We start from the raw sequence: 20,106 nt of genomic DNA, 5'->3' as shown, positions 1-20,106 counted from the left end.
CTCTGGACCCTCCTCTCAGAGCCTCCCCCTTACCAGAGGGACTTAATATGCTCCCCTGCCCTTTCTACCTACGCTTGCATTTTTTTTAAAGGAGGCTGGGTATGTCCAAGCCCAAGCCAAAGGGATGGATGGTAGACACTTGGGCACTAGGTCATTTGGAGAAAAATCTGGGGCTGGGGGGAGGATTGCTTGCAGCATTGAATTCTTGTTCATCATCTCCTCAGATCAAGCACTGGTTCCTCCATCAATTGTACCAGGAACTCACTCTTCTGTGCTGGCAAGAAATTGCATCTCCGTGGGCACGGGGTGCAGGCCGTTCCTCCGCACAGCCACTAGGAGGAAAGAGCATGATGTCTTTAGTGTAATGTAACGAATGGACGGGAGCATTCCTGTTCTCATGTCGTCAGTGAAAAGGGCTTCTTCAGGTTTCCCTCCTATACTGTTAATTAAATTTTTTAAAAAGGCACTCAAAATTCCCTCCTTCCATCCCACCCGTCCCTATTTGAAGATGGCCCCAGGCCTGTGGGCAGGGATTAAGTGGCAGGTCCTCTGGACTAGACTCACCCAGGCTGCCATTGCCAAAGGCATATTTGAGAAAGACTAGTTAGAAGTAATAGATCAGCAATAGGCTGGGTGACCCCACTCTCTCTCTCATTCATTCATTCATTCATTCATTTAGTATTTGTTGAGCACCTACTGTGTGCTATTGGGTATGAGCTTGTGGTACACAGTGAATAATACAGAACAAGCTCCCTGCTCCCATAAAGGTTATATTCTAGAAGGGGAGCCAGACGATAAATGAATACAGAACATCTCAGGTAGTGACGGAGGAAAGAAAAGTGGGTGATATGTGGAGAGTGATCACAGAGTGGGGACGGGAAGCAGGTGGGTTGCTGTGATCAGGCCAACTGAGAAGACACCATGAGCTGATGGCAGCTGATTTGAGACCTAAGGATAAAAGGAGCCAGTCACAGGAAGAGCTATAGGAAGAGGGCTTGAGGCAACAGGTGCAGCAAGTGCAAAGGCCCTGAGGTGAGAGTGTATCTGATGTGTTGAGAAGAAGAGCAAGCAGTAGGGCCGGAGGGGCATGAGGAAGGGAGAGAGCAGTAGGAGGGGAGGTGAGGGAAGGAGCGGGGGTGAGGAGGCCAGGAGGTGGGCTGGGTCACACAGAGGTCTTGGGGCTTACAGCAAGGACTTTGGCTTCTACACCGAATCAGATGTGAGCAGAGCCAGGGGAGTGTTTGAGCAGAGGAGAATAGAGTCAGGACAGGTCTGGCTTCCTTTTAAAGACATCCCTTGTCTGATAGATTAGTCGCCCCAGAAGCCTTCAGTAACATTTTGGAAACAAGAAAAACTGAAGGGATTAAAATTTCTTGCAGCTAAAACCATTACTAGGAGCAAAAAGACCTATCTCTGAGCATTGAGAGTGTGACTGATAGCTAAACACATGGGTTCTGGGTTCAAATCACGGATCCGTCACTTACTACGTAACGTTACATCAGTGGTTCCCAACTGGGCCAAGTCTGCCTCCAAGGGACATTGGGTGATGTCTGGAGATATGTTCGTTGTCATAACTGGAGGTGGAGGTGGAGGTGGAGGTGGAGGTGGGGGTGGGAGTGTGTTACTGGCATTTAGTGGGTAGAGGCCAGGAACGCTGTTAAACATCCTATTATAATAGCACAAGTCGGCCCCCACAACCATGAATTATCCCGCCCAAAATGTCGTAGTGCTGGCGTTGAGAAACCCTGGTTTAGATAAATCCCTTAATCTCACTGTACCTCAGTTCTTTAATTCATAAAATGGAAGTAATAATTCTCCTAAGGTTGTCAGGAGGATTAAGGAGTTGACCCATTTGCTATAGATAGAATGCTTGCATCCCCCCACAATTCATATGCGGAAACCTAATCCCCAATGTGACAAACTAGGAGGTAGGGACTTGGGGAGGTGATTTAGGTCAGAAGTGCAGAGCCCTCATGAATGGGATTTGTGCCCTTATAAAAGATGCCTCACAAAGCTCCCTTACCCCTCCCGCCATGTGTGGACACAGCAAGATGGTGGCCATCTGTGAACCAAGAAACAGTCCCTCACCAGACAACAAATTTGCTGGCACCTTGATCTTGGACTTCCCGATCTCCGGAACCGTGAAAAATAAATGCCCAATCTATGCCATTTTTGTTACAGCAGACTGAAGGGATTAAGACACCATTTAAAGCAGGGACTGGCAAATTTCTTCCGTAAAAGACCAGATAGTAAATATCTTAGTCTTTGGGGGCCCTATCGTCTCTGTCGTACTCAACTCTGCCATGAGAGCAGCCTAGACAATATAGAAATGAATATGTGCGGCTAAACCTTTATTTTTGGATACTGAAATTTGAATTTCATAGAATTTTCATATGTCACAACACATTCTTCTTTTGATTTATTCAACCATTTAAAAATACAAAAACAATGCTTAGCTCACAGGTCGCACAAAAAGCAGGCCCCAGGCTAGATCTGGTGGGCCAACGTTTGCCAGAATCGCCACTGAAAGAATTTAACAGGAATCTGAACGCTGGCAAGGATTTAGTCAATGTGGGTTTCTCTTGAGATAGAAGAAGAAAGAGGCCCTCTGACATCTGGAACTGGTCGGACCAGATATGCCGCGTTGTTCTCTTGCTGGACCTAAACGATCTTACACATCACCAGCGTCGGACAGAGATGAACATGAGACATGCGAGGGCACTTTATAATCTTGTCTTAGACCAAAGCCACTGGCCACCCACAAAATGCCAAACGTCCCCCTCTCTCGCCAACTGAATGGCTACTTCTTTACTAGTAGAATTGCCCCTGATTTCTGACATCGTTCAACGTAGAGCAAGTTCCTTAGACCCCCACAAATGCCTCAGCCACAGCCCAAGCCCCGTGAGAGGTCCTTTCTAACACGTGACTGAGGTCATTTCGGAGGAAGGGTCCGGACTCCAGCTGCAGCTCTTTCCTGTCTCAGCAGGTGGCTTGGGGAGCAAGTCCCGCCCCCTCTCCACTCTGGGCTGCTCCTTTCCTGTTGGTACCCACAGGGAGCGGGAGCCATGGGAGCCGTGGGAGCCGTGGGAGCCGACGGTCACTTGACCGTGGCTGGGCCTGCTGACCGCCTGCAGAGGTCTGAAGGCTAAATGCAGATCAGCTCACCCGGGTGATAAGACCCTACACGTTGGTGCAGCTTAAGTTTCCTTCAAGTCCTAGTTGAGAGGGATTTATTTATTACCTGTCTCCCCCATGGATTCCCAGCTCCACTGGTGCAGTCTTGTGCACTCAGAACACTGTTCGGCACATAGTATGTGTTCAATAAATGTGCGGAATTCATGAGTGAACGAATGAATGGATCAGTTACGCCACTGTTCTAAACCTCAGCGTCCTCCTACATAAAATGGGGGGAGGGCGCCTGTGCAGCTCAGTTTCCTCCTCTATAAAATGGGCACGATGACACGGCCATCCCTACAGCACCGTAGTGGAGAATCTAATGAGCACACACACGTGGGGCGCTGGAGAAGCCACCACCCACGTGGCCCCTCGGTCCCTCAGGCAGCACAGGGAGCCGAGCTGGGTGAAGACACTGAAGAGAAACATCAGGGCTGCTCTCCAAGATTGAGGACCCCCCACCCCGAGTCTTGTCCAGCGAGCCCTGCCCTGCCCCAGGCTCTGTCCCGCTCTGGCATGGTGCTTACAAGCAGATTCTAGTTTCAGACAGAGCTCAGCAACTAACTAATCCTTTTGCCTCCCTGAGGCCCAGTGTCCGCATCTGTAAAATGGGATCACCTACCTCCTAGCACCGTTATGATTACATGAGCTGACGCGTGTGAAAAATACAGCACCGCGTCTGGCATGTGGTCAGTCTTCAGGAACTGAGAGCTCACACTGTCATCATTGTTGTTGCTGTGGGTGCCCCTCATGGACCTAGAGCCCCCAGGAGCCTCCCCACCCCTGTCTTGGTCCACTAACACTCTTCCACTCCCTCCATGCGTGTCTTCACAACCTGCCACCAGGACAGAGCACAGAGACTGCGTGAAAGGGAACATCTCTCTTTTGCTCTGGCATTAACTTTGTTTTCGGTCTTAAGGCTGATCATTAATCAATCCCTGCTCTCTGATCCCACCGCCTGCGAAAGTAGGTGTCTGCCCCAGCTTCCCAGGCCCTCCTACCTCCTGACATCCTGCAGCATTCGGCAGAAGACTCTGGATTTCACCTTGCACCCAACACTGAGTGCGACCATAGGCAAGTCCCTTCCCCTTTCTGGGTCTCAGATTTTTTATCTTGATAATGAAAGGAAAATGGCTTTCAAACTTTTTTTTTTTTGGCCGCTAGACTCTTTGGAAAAAACTTGTGTATGAGGCAGAATACCAGAGGTTAAGGGTTCAGGCTCTGAAGTCAGCCAGCCTCGATTCAAAATACCAGAGCCGCGGTTTTGAAACCGTGACCTTGGAGGCTAGTTCATCCTCTCTCTCTCTCTTTTTAAAATTTCTTCCTCAGTTTCCAATCTTCTAAATGACGTCACGGCTGGCGCCACGTCCTGCAGACGGTAGGCCCTGCGAAGAGCCCTACGAGGAGCCCCAGCACGAAGTACGGGTTCAGTAAACCATCTGTGATTGTTACGGGGATGCCCAGCGGATAAAACAGGTGAAGTGGGGGAGCTGCGGTAGACATAGGAGAAGGTGCAGAGTCTTCTCTGCTTGTCACCACTCCAAGGGGACGGTGACACGGTTCTCTGGAAGCCCCAAGACTCCGGGGAAACAGTGTGAAAACAAACGAAGCCAACTCTGGCCTACGGGCCAAATCTGGCCCACGGCCTGCCGACTGAGAAGGGTTTTTACATTTTTAAATGGCCGGATAAAGTCAGTAGAGGCCTAATATTCATGATGTAAAAATTACATGCAGTTTTCATTTCAGCACCCATAAATAACATTCCATTGGCACCCAGCCACGCCCACTTACTTACATCTCGCCTATGGACGCTTTCGCTCGGCAAGGGCGCAGTCTGAAGTTTGAACAGGGCGATGTGTGGCCAGCAAAGCCTGACATATTTCCTGTCTGGTCACTTACAAAAACAGTCTTCTGACCCCTGCTGTAGAACATCTCTTCCCTCCCACGTGGAAGACTTTGACCTTTCGTAGGTCCGGGCTCTGCTCCTTTACCAACAATGTAACTGATTCTGGTCATGTCACTTTCCCTCCCTGAACCTCACCTGTAAAGTACTTATCATCATTTCTAGCTTTCGGGGCTGACGTGAAAATAAAATAAGCAAGACCCTGGTGGCATGATCGGCAAAGACCCATACCACGGTAAACGAGATTAACTTAGACGATACGTCAATCGATATTGAGATTTTTAACATATAGATCAATTTTTAACACATATTCAGAAAAACATAACTAGCACTCAAAGCCCATGGTTTCATGAATCATGTTTGCTGTGTTATTTGGCATAAATGATCCAGAGTTCCCAGGGTACATCTGCCATCTATCCCTCAACACGTGGTTTTCCCAGGTGGCATCTCTTGGTCCCCACATTATGTTCACGTACCAGCCAGCAGAACTGGAGGGCAGGAAGGGCAGGCCCCGGAAGTCGCACGCACCATTGCCACTCAGAGACTATTGGCCGCGCTTAGTCAAGGGACCACACCTAATTGTAAGGGAAGCAGGGAAATTCAACTTTTTCTCTCCAAAGCCATGTGCCCATGTGGGGCTTTGGTTACTAAAAGAACAAAGACTCAATATTGGTGATAAAGTAGAGATTTCTGCCCACATAGGAACCAATCGAAAGCTTCCTTTTTAAATACATTTATGTAAATAGGGGCGCCCGGGTGGCTCAGCCGGTTAAGGGTCCAGCTATTGGTTTCCGCTCAGGTGATCCTCAGGGTCATGAGTTCGAGCCCCACGTGGGCTCTGCGTTGAACATGGAGCCTGCTTGAGATTCTCTCTCCCTCTCTCTCTGCCCTTCCCCCTGCTCGCACGAGGAGCTCTCTCTCTCTCTCAAACGTAAATAAATAAATTAATTAAATTAAATACATTTATGTAAATAAAAAGAAAGATGTTTTAAAGCCCACAGAATGTGGCAGCCACTGCCACAATGAGGGAAAGACTAAGGGAATCATACAGGTGCCAGTGAAAAGTCCTGATAGCTTTGTGCCTCTGAATCAATCCTGAAACTGCCTTTCTCTGCCTTCTTGATATTTGAGGAAAACAAACCCTTATGTTTCAAGCCACCTGCAGACAGACCTTCTTTGCCTACGCTCCCACGGATGCAGCTGGTTCCATGGGTAAGAGAGTGCGCTCTGGAGCCAGCCTGCCGGGGTGCAAAGCTGGGCTCAGTCATTTGTCTGCTGTGTGACTTTGGGAAGTCACTTCCCTTCTCTGAGCCTTTGCTTCATCATCTAAGAATGCAGAGGCTACTTGTATTTTGTTTTGTTTAGAACACAGTTTCCGAGGTTCAAGGGAATCAAATCCTTCAGCTGGTGGCATATTCTCACTGTCCTTGTACAAGGACCCTCTTTTGTTTTTTCTTTTTCTTCCTTTCTTTCTTTCTTTCTTTCTTTCTTTCTTTCTTTCTTTCTTTCTTCTTTCTTTCTTTCCTTCTCTCTTTCCTTCTTTCGTCCCTTTGATTCCCATTTCCCACTCCCATCCTTTGCAGAGCAACCATGCTGATGCGTTTAATCTGTAGGTTTTGTTAGCTTAAGGTCTTGCAAAATGGTCACTTGCATGAATTTTTCATTTACCTAATGGTATTGTCTTCTAGATCTCATTCTGGACTTTTTCTCCCCAATCACAACTATGTTTTGTGAGATCCATTTCTAGAACCATGTTCCTCTAATTCTTTGCTCCTAAAAGCAGCCCGGCGCTCAAGGGTACACACTTGACCTTCCCCTTTACTGGTGGTGGCGCTCACGTGGCTACGAACTCACCACACCACGGAGAATGTGCAACGGATGCTGTCACGCCTGTCCCTCGTGGACCTCTGTCAGAATTCCTTTGGCACTGGTATCCAGGAGCCAAACTATCGGGTTACAGGGTATGTACACTTTTCTTTTTTTTTTAGGGTATGTGCACATTTAATTTGATTAAATATTTGCAGAATAAGAAAGGCTGACCCCGTGCACATGCTGTCTGGCAAAACACAAGGGTTCCCATGGTCCCCTTCTTGCCAACATAGGACACTGTCTAGTTTTCTTATCTTTGCCAGTCTCACTGCAGTAAATCTCATGGTTTCAGTTTGCATTTCTCTAGGTATTAGTGATGTTGGGCACCTCTTCGAATGCTCTAAAATCAGGTGAAAGTCTCGTATCTACTTCCTAAGGCTGTTTTGAGAGGTAAACGAGATAATGCAGGCTAAGTGTTGAACTCATCACTCAGTACGCAGTCAGCACTCCATGAATGCAAATCTTTTAAAAACCAAAGTATCGAGGTTGACTTAGCTACTTTTCAGTTATTATTGCTATTTAAACACTTGGCACATAGGAGATGCTCAGTAGTGCATTCCCTTCACCCTCCCCTCACCCTCTGGGCGTCCGGCTCCCACTCCTCCACATTGGTGGGGCTGCCCCAGTCCCCTTCTGCAGCCTCACCTGCGTTCTCATCACTCTGCCAGTTGAGGTCCTTCTGAGCCTCCTTCTGGCTGAAGAGACTTTTCAGGATGGCGCTGGCAATGGGCAGCATCATGGCAGTGGAGGCCGTATTGCTCAGCCACATGGACAGGAAGGAGGTGGTCACCATCATCCCCAGGATGAGCCTGGGAACAGAGGGAGTTAGAGGTACATCCGGAACGGGGGCCTAGGAGGTCCTCTTTACCACCCCTGGGGAATCCAGCCCACTCGTTTTCAGACAGGAAGTTAAGGCCTAGCGAGGACAAGGCAGTGACCAAGTGGGGACCAGATTCACTCACCAGCCTTATTTCAGGTCTAAGGACACTGATTCCACACGTTTCAGTGAACTGGCCACAGGTACCCAAGGTAAAATAGTCCAAAGATACCCCAACACTGAAGTTTTCTCTCCCTTGCGCCCCAGTCGTTGATGGCTTCCATGACAGAATAAAGTCACCTTGGTTTGGCACCAAGACTGTCCACCATATCTCCCCAAACCATCTTCCCAGCCTCTTCTCCCACTTCCCCTCCCATTTCTACCAGGCACCTGCTCAGACTCCCCTGGACTCACCAACACATCCAACAGGCCCCGATCTCCTGCCTGCCTACCATTGCTTGGCCCCCTCCCACCAGCAGGAATCCAAATTCCATGATCTTTTTTCTTTACATTGAATTCTTAACCCACCTGGAATTTATTTAGATGTCTAGTATGAAGATCTAAGTAGATTTTTTTTAAAAGAATAAGCCAGTTATTCCAACGCTCACCATTTACTGAATAATCCATTCCTTTCCCACTGATTTAGATTTCTTCTAGAATATGTATCCAGCATTGAAAAAAATCTATTTCTGGACTAGTGTCATGCTGTTTTCATTGTTCTAACTTTATCATATGTTTGAATAGCAGCCCCACCCAGTCTTCAAGGTCAAATGTAACGTGCTCCATGAAGAAGTCTACCCCTTACCTCTCCTGTGGGCTCCCACACCACAGATGCCCCTCGGGTTAGAATTCCGCTTTGCACTGGAATCAGTCCTATAGATACAATCTCTCCCACAGGACTGACAGTCCCTCCAGAGCCTGCGGAGTGCCTGACACAGAGCCGATACTAGAAACCTAGGAGTTATCTAGAACCTTCTTCTCCTTAACCACTACCCCCATCGATTTTATCAACCAAAGAGCTCTCAAAGCTGCCCATTCTGTTCATCTCCACTGCTACCACCCCAGTCCAAGCTGTCACCATTGCTCGTCCGGACACCCAGAACAGTCTCCTAACTAGGCTGTCCCCAGAGTCACCCCTAATCTGCTCTCCACCTGGCAGCCTAGAGGAATTTTTTTTTAATGCAAATCTGGTCATGTCATTCCCCAACTTTGAACACTTCGAAGTGGAGATTCATAACCAGCAGGGCCATGGATATAATTCAGGATGGAAACGAGAAGGGAAAACGCATTTTTATTTGTCTAACCTCTAATGGAAATTAAGTATGTCCTTTGGTGATAAACAAACGCAACAAAGCTCAATAGTATTAGAAGTGCCTGGGACTCCGTCACCAATTAAGATCACAGATATTTTCAGATCTTGTTATAATAGATGCAAACATCTTGGAATTCCACTGACACTCAAAACAGCCTCAAAATGCAGTTGTTATTAGGCCAGTAGAGGGATCTTACCATTTACCGTAAAGGAGTACATACGGTACCACGTCACAAATTTGTTTTTAAACATTTATTTGGGTCACTGCATTTGCTTGTGTTTGCTGTTGTTTTAAATCGTACGTGCTTTATACATTTAAAAATATTATTCTAGCAAGGGATCCTTAAGATGCAACAGATTGCAAAGGAAAAAAAAAGATTAAAAGAACAGTGCAACCCTATTATAAAGTCCATTTAATTCTCTTAGGATGAAAGTTCAATCCTAGCCAGGGAGCCCAAGGCCCTGCAGGAATGGCCCCTGCCTCTCCATCTCTCCGGGGCCATCTTGCCACCCGCTCCTCACCTACCTGGGCTATTAAATAGCAAACTAGGAAGATAACGACCAGGATTTATTGCACTTTACAGGTCTAAGCTATTATATCTTAATTTTACAGCCAAAGAGAGAGAAGTTAAGTCATTTCACAGAGCGGGAAAAGTGGGGTTCAGCCCCAGCAGTCTGAGTCACCTTGCTAAGATGGCCCTCTCTAAAACTACTGGACACGAATCACTGGGGGCCAGGCCTGGGATAAGCATTTCAACTGACTCCCCAGGTGATTCTTTTTTTTTTTTTTTTTTAAGATTTTATTTATTTATTCGACAGAGATAGAGACAGCCAGCGAGAGAGGGAACACAAGCAGGGGGAGTGGGAGAGGAAGAAGCAGGCTCATAGTGGAGGAGCCTGACGTGGGGCTCGATCCCGTAACGCTGGGATCACGCCCTGAGCCGAAGGCAGACGCTTAACCGCTGTGCCACCCAGGCGCCCCTCCCCAGGTGATTCTTACACACTTTCGAGAACTGCCCAAGAGCCTGGCACTGTGTCTGGCATACAGAAGGGGCTCATAACATATTCAGGGAATGAATGAGTAAATGGAAGGTGGGACATGATGAGCTTGTGGGCCTGGGGGGTCAGATCAGGAAGAGTGAGTTTGGGCTCCAAGAGATGCGGTCCCTCTGCCTTCCCACCTTTGGGCTGCACCCATTACCTGGCCTTACCTGGCTGGCTGGACCCCAACGAGCATGAGGATCTTGAGGGCGATCCTTCGGTGCAGGTTCCACTCCTCGATGGCGCTGGCCATGATCAGCCCGCTGAGGAAGAGGAAGTTGGTGTCCAGGAAGTACTGGGGGCAGACCTTGCTGGAGGGCAGGATGCCCAAGAAGGGGAAGAGGATGATGGGCAGCAGGGCCGTCACCGAGAGGGGCAGGGCCTCTGTGCACCAGTACACCGCCATGAGCAGGATGACAAACAGGCAGCGGCCTTCCTGCAGGGGGGAGGGGGGGAGATGCAGCTCAGAAGGGTCAGCGGAGCCCTGGGTGGGAGGGGGAGAAGAGATCCTGGGGCAGCACCCATCGAGGCACGTTCCGCAGGGAAGCTGTGGAGAGGGTGAGCGCCCAAAGCTTTGACCTTGAGCAGATAACATCACCTGTCTGAGCCTCATTTTGCTCAACTATACAACGGGGAAGCAACATCTGTCCATTTTATAAGACTGTTTGAGGATTACACGAAATGCTCCATTGGTTTAGGAGTAGACCCTGAGATGAGCATGAGAGTGAAACTAGTTTACTTGGTAGAGGATCCCAGAATGTTCTGGAAGGGCAATAGGGAAGCGAAACAGAAGGAAGCCAATACAGACAGTGGTGCTGGAATCAGGCAAGCCTGAATTAGAAGTGCAATCCTCCCACACTTGGGCTGTGTGATCCGGGTATTCAGCTGGCCTCAGCCTCAGTTTCCTTATCTGCTATAATTTACATACAATCAATTGCATTGTTAAGTATGCGTTATATGTTACAGTATATGTTAATCAATTGTTAAGTATACAGTTTGAGGTTTAACAAATGTACATACCCACATCACATCCCCATCAAGAAAGAGAATGCTTCCGTCACCCCAGAAAGTTCCCTTTTGCCCCTTCCAGATCAATCCTCAGGCCCCTTCTAAAACACTGCTGTGATTTCCATCACTAGAGATTGGTTTTGCCCGTCCTTGGACTTCAATGGAATCATACAGGATGTACTTTTGTACTTTTTGTTCGGTACGAGGGCTGCGAGGTTCACGCACGTGGCTGTGTGTGCCCACGGTTCGCTCTTTGCTAGTGCTGAGTAGTACTCCGTCCTGTGAATACACCACCGTTTGTCCGCGCCTCCTCCTGCTCCTGGGCATTCGGATTGTTCCCAGTTTGGAGCAATGACGAGTAAAGCATTCAAATGCATCTGCTCTGGGGGTGACATCCTGTAAGTCCTTTTGTGTCGTATATGGCACATTATATAATGGGGGATGGAGGGGGGTTACTGATAAATTCTGGCTGTAAGGGGCTGCCTTTCAAAGGTTCTGAGTCCCAGGCTTGTTTTCTCCCTCTCCTTCTCCTCCCCTCCCCTGTTCTCTCTCTGTTTCACTCTCTCTCCTCCCTCTACTCACTCCCACTCTCTCTCTCCTCCCTTCCTTGGTGGTCTTGCCAAGATGTCAACATCAGTCCTTTGCGGAGCAACAACTCCAGATATAGCCCATGTCAGCTGGGAAGATGATCGGAGGCAAATGGCAGGAATTGGGAAGTTAATCCTTGGCCGGCTTGGGGGCTTTGCCAGTAAGTGGGTCAAGAGTGTGTTTCATTACCTTGCTGGTTAGTTAGGGATTGGAGCAGGGCCAAGGTGACCCCAAATAGCTTCCCTGCCCCAGCTGGGCTTCCTGTGGGCAAATGGATCCAGAATTGCCAGCTGGATGCCAGACATCTGGTGGGGAATTAATAAGTACTACTGCCCCTCACGCCCCACCCCTGCCAGGCCTTGAGGACAGAACTGACTCCCAGAGAGCAAAAATCTCCCAGGAGGCTTGGAGGCAAGGCCTTGTGAGCTGGCGCCCATGCACACTAAGTGGTGGGCTCTCAGACATCAAGCCAGCCGAGCCAGTTCCCCCCTCCAGGCCTTTGCACCTGCTGTCCCCTCCGCCTGGCCTTCTCGACCCTGATCTCGGTCCAGCTGGCTCCTGCTTGTTGTTTGGCCCTCATCTCAAAGGTCGCCTCTTCAGGGAGTGACCTGACCACGCAATCTGACCATGGATCGATGTGGTCCGATTTCCATTGTCTGGCCTTGTTTTTGTCAAGCACTTCTCAATTGCTGAAGTATTTCTTGTTTGTTGCCTTGTTATTTCCTTTCCCCCACTAGACCATAAGCTCCATACAAACACGACCCTTGTCTTTATCTGTTCACCTCTGTCTCCAGGGCCTCAGTGGATATTTACAGAATGAATAAACACACAATCTACATCAGGCGGCACAAACTAAAGCACAGGGCACCATTTAATGAGTGAAGCGGGCCAGTGGAAGAAAAAAATCACATCGTTTTCTCGAGTCTGATTTGCACTGCTGACAGCACCGTTATTTTAGCAGTGGGGGAGATGCCCACGCTTGATGATAAATCAGAGCTGGCGCTGGGCCTCGGAGTCAGGAGTGCAATAGGGAGGAGTGGGGACTGTGGCAAATGGGGAATATTGGCCCCTCTAAGAACAGCAACTACCGCTCAGTTTCTGGATGTTGCCATGAGAACATGAGCCCTACAACGCCAGATCTCCTGATTTTTTGAAAGCTTGAAACTGCTTTTGTGTGACATCTCACAGTTTCAAAAGATTTGCTTATTAAGAAGAAAGTGTAGGCAAAAAAAACCCACACCCGCAAGCACTATCAAACTCTTGGTCACCGGGTTACGATCTGTAGTCTAAATGGTTTTAACTGGTGTAAGATTCCAGGAAAGTGCTCACACATACACAATTCCGAATCTAAGTCAAGTTACTAGGGATCACGGGATGCTATATTTAAAATCTCTGCTCCATTTTAAAATTCCTATTTTACAGGTATAGAAACTGAAGTCTGTGGAAGAGCAGTTATCTCTTGAGGGCCATGCAGAGCACAAGAGCAGAGCTCACGGCACTCAGGCCTGGTGACCATTTAAATGGTGCACCAGGGAGTGGGGTCCAGACAGAGCCACGATTTTACCCCAGCCCACAGCACATCTGTCCCACGTCTGCCTCTGGGCCACCCCCCGCCCCTTTCGTGAACTCAGTCCAGCCACCTGGGTGCGTGGCGGTCTGCATGTCTGCAAATGGAGACTTCCCTTGATCCCTCAAGGGCAGATTGGGGTAGAAGCATAGAGTCGCATGATCCCAGGGCGCGTTCCTTTGAGTTTAGAGGGTGGGGCAGGTGTCTGATCATTTTCTAGATCATCTCAGAGTCAGCAATTTGCCTCTTTGCCACTTTGTTCTGTATCGAGGCTCCGCTCAGGAGACAGAATCTTGCTGAGGTGGCCCAGGGTTGATAGAATCAAGGCTTCTGGTGAAATCTCTCTCAGCTACGCGGCCCTCCCCTCTGCCATTAAAAGCTGGTACCACTCGGCTGAAATCCCCAGGGCTGCAGGAGCCTGCAGGAGGCTGCTGCCCAAGGAGACAGCTGCCAGGAGCTCTTGCTGGTCCTGATGATCAAGGTTGACACAGAGGCCAGATTTTGGAGGAACGTGATATGGAGGGGGTTGGGGAGTGGATGCTGAAATGGAAAGGAACAAATGCCAAGGAAATCTCCAGAGCTGAGCTGTCCGCATAGAGAGCTTCCAGCCACATGTGCCTACATATGTTTGAATTCCTTAAAATGGAACAAAATTTGGAATTCCACTTTCTCGGTCACAGGAGCCACATTTCAAGTGCTCAGTAGCTGCTTGAGACCAGCATCTACCCCTCCGGATAGAGCAGATAGAACATTTCCGTCATCACAGAGAAGGGGCTCATGTGGCTCGAGGGCCAGGAAGTCTGGGGATGGTGGCTCTGCTACAGTGTCTCAAGGCCAATCCCTGAACCCTCCGAGCGTGAGTCCCTTCGCTTGCAAACTGAGATGAAGAAGAATGACCCTGGGCTGTCACCTCACCGAGGACCCCTTAGAATGAGCGCGCACAAGGCACCTGGAATACGCACTTGGCAGATGGGCTGTTTCAGGAGTGAGGTTATGAATACATTTCTAGCTCTTCGTTAGATGCCCTCCTTTGCAAATTTCAGCCACAAATATGGTTTTTTTCTTAAAGAAGACATCCTCCGAACACACAAGCCAGCTACCTGTTGAACGCCAGGGTTGCGCTTTCTTTCTCTGAGGATTACTAGATAGTGAACGGTCACAGAGCAGAGATTTGAGGCCAGCCTGCTTTCTCCCTCCTTCTGGCTCACCTGAAGTTTCTGCTTCCACGTCCATAAGATTTTTTGTTTAACCCTCCAGTCCATTAACGTCACCATGGGATACATATATCTCAGTGTTGACGAGTCTCTATAAGTTGTTTTTTTTTTTCTGGGAGACAGAAAATCTGCCTATGTCTTACTTTAGTTTCAGAGAAGTTTTCTGCTATTAAAGATTCGAATACAGAGGGTCCCCAACTTCCGTTGGTTCAACTTAATGCACAAAAGCAACACCCATTCGGCAGAAACCATGCTTTGAAGTTTGAATTTTGGTCTTTTTCCCGGGCCGGCGATATCCGGTGTGATGCCCTCTCGTGCTCTCTCCGGATGCTGGGCAGCCCCGCGATCCCAAGGGGCTACTGCCCAGCCACCTGCAACCATCATGTCCCCATGCAACCACTCTGCTTTCCACCGCGACACTGTGCATTAGATGACCGCCCAACTGTAGGCTAATGTAAGCGTTCTTTTTCCCCCCTTTTTTCCCTTTTATTATGTTATGTTAGTCACCATAATGTAAGTGTTCTGAGCACCGTTTAAGGCGGGCCAGGCGGAGCCGTGACGCTCGGTCGGTTAGGTGTAGTAAACGCGTTGGCGCTTACGATATTTCCAACCGACAATGGATTTATCGGGCTGTAATCCTGCCGTAAGTGCAAGAAGAGCTGTACTGTTTTCTGTTCTACTTGTTTTGTTTCGTCTTGAGCAGCACCAATTATGCCGAAGTCGCATTTCCTCTGTAGTCCATATCGATCATTTCCCCCTCATCCTTTCTTACTTTCTTTCCTATCTCATCTTGCTCTATCTCCTTCTCCTGTAGAGTACGCCCCTGGTTATGTTTTTACTTTATATTTTACAGATTTTTTTCCTGATTATGTTTTTTTTTTTAAGATTTTATTTATTTATGTGACAGAGAGACAGCCAGCGAGAGAGGGAACACAGCAGGGGGAGTGGGAGAGGAAGAAGCAGGCTCCCAGCGGAGGAGCTCGATGCGGGGCTCGATCCCAGAACGCCGGGATCACGCCCTGAGCCGAAGGCAGACGCTTAACGACTGAGCCACCCAGGCGCCCCCCACCCCCCGATGATGTTTTTGATCTTTCTCCCTCTTGCCGTTTCTCATACGGTTTTTATAATAGAGCAGCTTTGTCTCTTCCACCTGCTTCCAGAACACTGTTTTTTTTCACATCCTTCTGCCTTTCACTATCTCTTCCCTGACCCTTTTATTTCACATCTTGAGATTTATTTTAGGAAGGCCATGATTTCTTGACATTTTTTCTTCATATCTCACAGAGAAATGTCTGTTCAATAGTTTCTCCTACTTGATAACACAGCTCTTCCAGTATTTATTCTTCGTTTACTTTGTATTTGATGTTCTCTGTCTTCTTACTTCTCATCCTGCCTTTTCGCAGGTCCCAAGCGGGCACCTCGTCACAGAAGGGGGGCCATTCTCAGGTGAGTTCTTTGTGAAAGGAGAGCGTGGGGAGAGGGACGGGAGGGGAAGCTGAGGGAGCAGGGGTCTGGGCAACAGCACCGCTGATCTTCCCAGAACCCTGTGTCACCGGCACTGCCCTGAAATATGTCTCCACTCTCAGCAGTGGGCTCAGTGTGGAGACTAAGTGTGAAGACCCAAGAATGTCATGGAGCTTTGGCGTCTCTTTGAGCTTCTCGTCTCTAACTGAGAGACCGAGAACCATTACAGCCATACAGCGGTCACTACGCATCCTTTCTCTTCCGTCTGCCCCCGAACATCCTGCTTCGTGCCAAGGAGTTTCGAGCCTGCTCACCCACTTCGCCTGAACTCCGTATGGTCGCCTGTGTCCCGGGGACTCGGCCTTCCCCGCTGTGCATGCCTCCAGCTCGGCCAGCATTCAGAAGGGCTCAGAGAGTTGAAAAGTCCTCTGGGAGAGCCTGTGGCCTGCCCAGGCATTACAGGGGCTCGCATCACTCCTGGTCTCCTGTCCTGTGGTCCAAACCCCACCAGTAGCGTCAGCCCCCTCTTCACACCCCAGGGGTGGCGTTGTGGCCTGGCGTCTTTCCTTGGATGGCATGTTCCTCTCCCTTTGCTGCTCTCTGTTGATGTTCTCAGACTGCTTCAGAAAGGTGGATGGACTAGAAAAGTCTGGATCCCACCAACTTAAACCACAGGTGCCTTCCACCTAGGGATTTTGCCACGAGAAAGGACTATCTTGCCTTTTGTTTGTCTTCGCACGCACATAAGTAGCGTGGGTGCTGGAATCAGGCAAGCCTGAATTAGAAGTGCAATCCTCCCACACTTGGGCTGTGTGATCCGGGTATTCAGCTGGCCTCAGCCTCAGTTTCCTTATCTGCTGGAGGCACGTAATGATAGCACCTACCTCGCAGAGTGATCTCGTGTGACATAACCACTGTCCCAGTGATAATTACGTGAGAATACTCCACGAAATACGAGCTGTTATGTTTTATACAAGTTCAATTTCTTGAAGTTAGGCCTCAAAAACACTGTTCTTAATTCTTAAAAAAAAAAAAAATCTTAAAATATGAGAGCCAGAATGAACCTGAGATCATTTAATCCAGTGGTTCTCAACAGGGGAGGATTTTGTCCCCTGGAGGACATTTGTCTGGGGACATCTGGGGTTGTCATGATGGGAGGCGACTCCTGGTGTCCAGTGGGTAGAGGCGGGGACGCTGCTAAACATCTTACAATACACAGGACAACCCCACAACAAAGGATTATTTGTTCTCAGTAGTGTCAACATTGACAGTGTCATGGTTGAGAAAGCCCGGGCTACACTAAGCCCTAGTACAACGGTTGTCCAGAGAAGGAAAGTGGCTTGCCCGAGGTCACACAGCGAGTAAGAGGGAAGGACTCGTCTTACCTTCTTTCATTGAAAAACTGTTGTGCCTTGAGCTTTACCAGGAGGAGGAGGTGGGAGCAGGGCTGGACAGGGATGAGGCAAGTGCCCCACTCTGACAGGGAGCCCCGCTTAAAGTCTGCTTCCCTGGGTGCCTCTCCAGGCTTCCGCTAGTCCTGGCCCCAGGTGGGAGCAAGAATGGGGGCCAGGGGTTTGGTGACCACAGTCCCTGACCCTGACCTAGTCATGCCAATCCAACCTAGGCATTTCTTACAGGAAGCCTTATAATCCCGCCCACCAAAGAAATCCCAGCTTCTCGGGTGAGCCAGGCCGTTACTACAGGGATTAAAGTCTGCAGACAAAATACGCAGAGATGAGAGGGGAGAAAGAAGAAAATGCCATGTCAGGTGGTTAATTTTTGAGCTGGGGAATGATTTCCAGGCAGACACAAGGCCACTTTTTTCCATTGCCCCCAAGCTTGCCCCCGTCACTCAGCAAACGTTCTCTGAGGCCAGGGGCAGGAGCTGTGCAGAAACCATACCCCCCACCACCATCCCTCCTGTGCCCCATTTCCCCGCTGAACCGCAGCAGGCATTTTTGCCAGGACACTGAGGCATGGCCAGGCTCTCAGCAGGCACCGGTGATGGCTCCGTGCCAGGCAGAAAGCGGGTTGGCCAGCCCTGTAGGGAGCAGGACCGGGGCCAGCTGCCCACAGTGGTGCTCTGCAGCGGCCCACGAAAGGCCCATTCCCCGGGGGTGTGCAGGGCTGACGGTGGGAAGCCCCGAACTCCAGCAAGGCAGCAGCCATGCCTTAAACCTCTCGGGATTCTCTCACAACCCCCAGCTCAGCGTCCATGCCGTGCAAAACCCCTGGAGCCACTGAGGGTCGGAAGCTTCGTAGCTCAGGCGCTCACTCCTGGCGTGAGTGACCTCAAGCAGACCGCCCCCCCCCGCTCAGAGCCTCAGTTTGCTCCCAGATGACATGACAGCGATGACATCATAGTCACCAGGGTGGGACTACACGTGGAGGACAGCCAGTCCCCCAGAGGCGGGAGCGGTTAGGATCAGGAGAACCAGCTGCGGAAGGGAGCTAGGACACGCGGGCTGAAATCTGGGCCTGATCCCAAAAAGCAGAGGACCCTATGAGTTACGCTGTTGGCATCCCAAGCCGGAGTGCCTGGGTTCAAATCCTGCCTCCACTGCTTCCTGGAGGAAGTGACTTAACTCTATGCCTCGGTCTCCTCATCTGTAAAATGGGGCTGATGACGTTGATGAGAATTTCAACCCCTGGAGTTACTGTGACAAGGATGAAGTAAGTTAATGAAGGTGAAGTGCCGGGAGCAATGCACGGCGCAGTCAGCGAGCCACAGAACGTTACCGCTACTGACAAGCTCGGTTTCTTTGAGACGTTTTCCTGCCCTCTTGGTCTTTCTTTTACTTTCTTGCCCTTTGAAAAAATGAGACGTTTCAGCCCAAGGATCTGTGAGGTCCTTCAGGCCTGCCGTGTAAGGAGGAAGGCAGCGATTCCAGGGGGCACACAGACATGGACCCCAAAGCAAAGGAAGTGGGGCGCACACACACCACAGGCCCCAGGAAAGGGAGAACCCAAGGCGCCGAGAAGCACCTGGGCATGAGGCCTGCACCTGAAAAGGGGGAGTTCCATAAAGCCGGCCGAGGCCCGGGGACACGAGGCTGCTGGGACTCCCACAGGCCTGGGACAAGCTGTGAGCGCTGGCCTGACAGGCGTCCCTTCGGGGCCGGGGGGGTCCTCCTCAGCACATCAAGAGGCATGTTACGCCATCCTGAGAGAACTGGGAGGGAGATCAAAGGGAACATGGCCACGGCCCTTCTGTGAAAGCCCTGTAGGCTCGGGGCAGGTCCCCCCCTCCCCTCCCGCCCCCAGTCTCTCCAGCAACTCTCCCTCATTGCCTCAGAGCCATACCACGGCTATTCGACAGGCCTGCACGCATCGAGCCCAGTTACGGGCCAGGTAGCTTCCCATGGATTCCCTGCTTCAACCCTTCCCACAGCTCCAGGAGGCTGCTACAGCGGCTGTCCCCCGTCTGCCATGGCTCAAAGAGCTCGAGTGACTTGCCCCAGCTCACACTGCCTCAGTTTGAGCAGTAGATGGGAAGGATAAAGTGACCATTTCCTGAGGGCGTCCCCTGGCCAGCCACCAGGCACGCCTCGGACACGCAGGAACTCACCTGCTGGGCACACGCCCCCGTCTAGAAATGAGAGAACAGACCAGAGAGGTACCACGACTCTTTCGTCCACGTGTGCACTTCTAGACAGGGATGAAGTGTGATGCCCACCAGGTGGTCTGAGCCCAGGGCCCTGGACTAGTCTCAGCGATGAGGGTAACAGTGATGGGAACAGCCGGCCCATACTGAGCACTCACTCCGTGTGGGTGGGTGCTGGGCGCTGGGCTGAGCTCCCTACATGGATTGTGATTTTGTTCCCCATACACTCTGGTAGGTTCTATTACAGAAAATGAAAGGACACTCAACAGAAAAGTACTTTGCAAGCTCTCTCATATCCTCTCTGGGTCTGGTCAGTCTTGAGGATAAGCAGAGGTGAGTTGCGTGTGCCCATTTTCCAGAGGAGGAGACGGAGGCATAGAAGGTTAAGCTGAGCACTAGTCTAGGGTGACCCAGAGGGAAACAATGGAGACAGTCCAGAAGTCTGGTCTCTGATTTCCCACCAGGGCTCCCCCCTACCCTCTCCGGTGCCTGAAAATACCCGAGGAAGCAGTTAAGAGCCACCTGTGTCCATCTGGGCCCACGAC

General features: G+C 50.1%; 1 protein-coding gene across 2 annotated transcripts in view; it reads right to left on the bottom strand.

Annotated features, from left to right (window-relative positions):
• SLC13A3 (solute carrier family 13 member 3) overlaps positions 1–20,106 on the bottom strand; it is a 67,918-nt gene that overhangs the window by 35,545 nt on the left and 12,267 nt on the right. For both annotated transcript variants that reach the window (XM_045804762.2, XM_045804761.2), the window contains exons 2-4: positions 10,287–10,552; positions 7,592–7,755; positions 266–332 (exon numbers count right to left, since the gene is read on the bottom strand). In XM_045804762.2, coding sequence (XP_045660718.1) covers positions 266–332; positions 7,592–7,755; positions 10,287–10,552 — 497 coding nt within the window. The remainder of the gene's footprint in view (positions 1–265; positions 333–7,591; positions 7,756–10,286; positions 10,553–20,106) is intronic.

Source organism: Ursus americanus, chromosome 22, assembly GCF_024610735.1.
Source record: "Ursus americanus isolate L20-20 chromosome 22, mUrsAme1.1.p, whole genome shotgun sequence".
NCBI lineage: Eukaryota > Metazoa > Chordata > Mammalia > Carnivora > Ursidae > Ursus > Ursus americanus.
The sequence above is the reverse complement of the archived record's forward strand: the minus strand, read 5'-3'. Positions and strand labels throughout refer to the sequence as shown.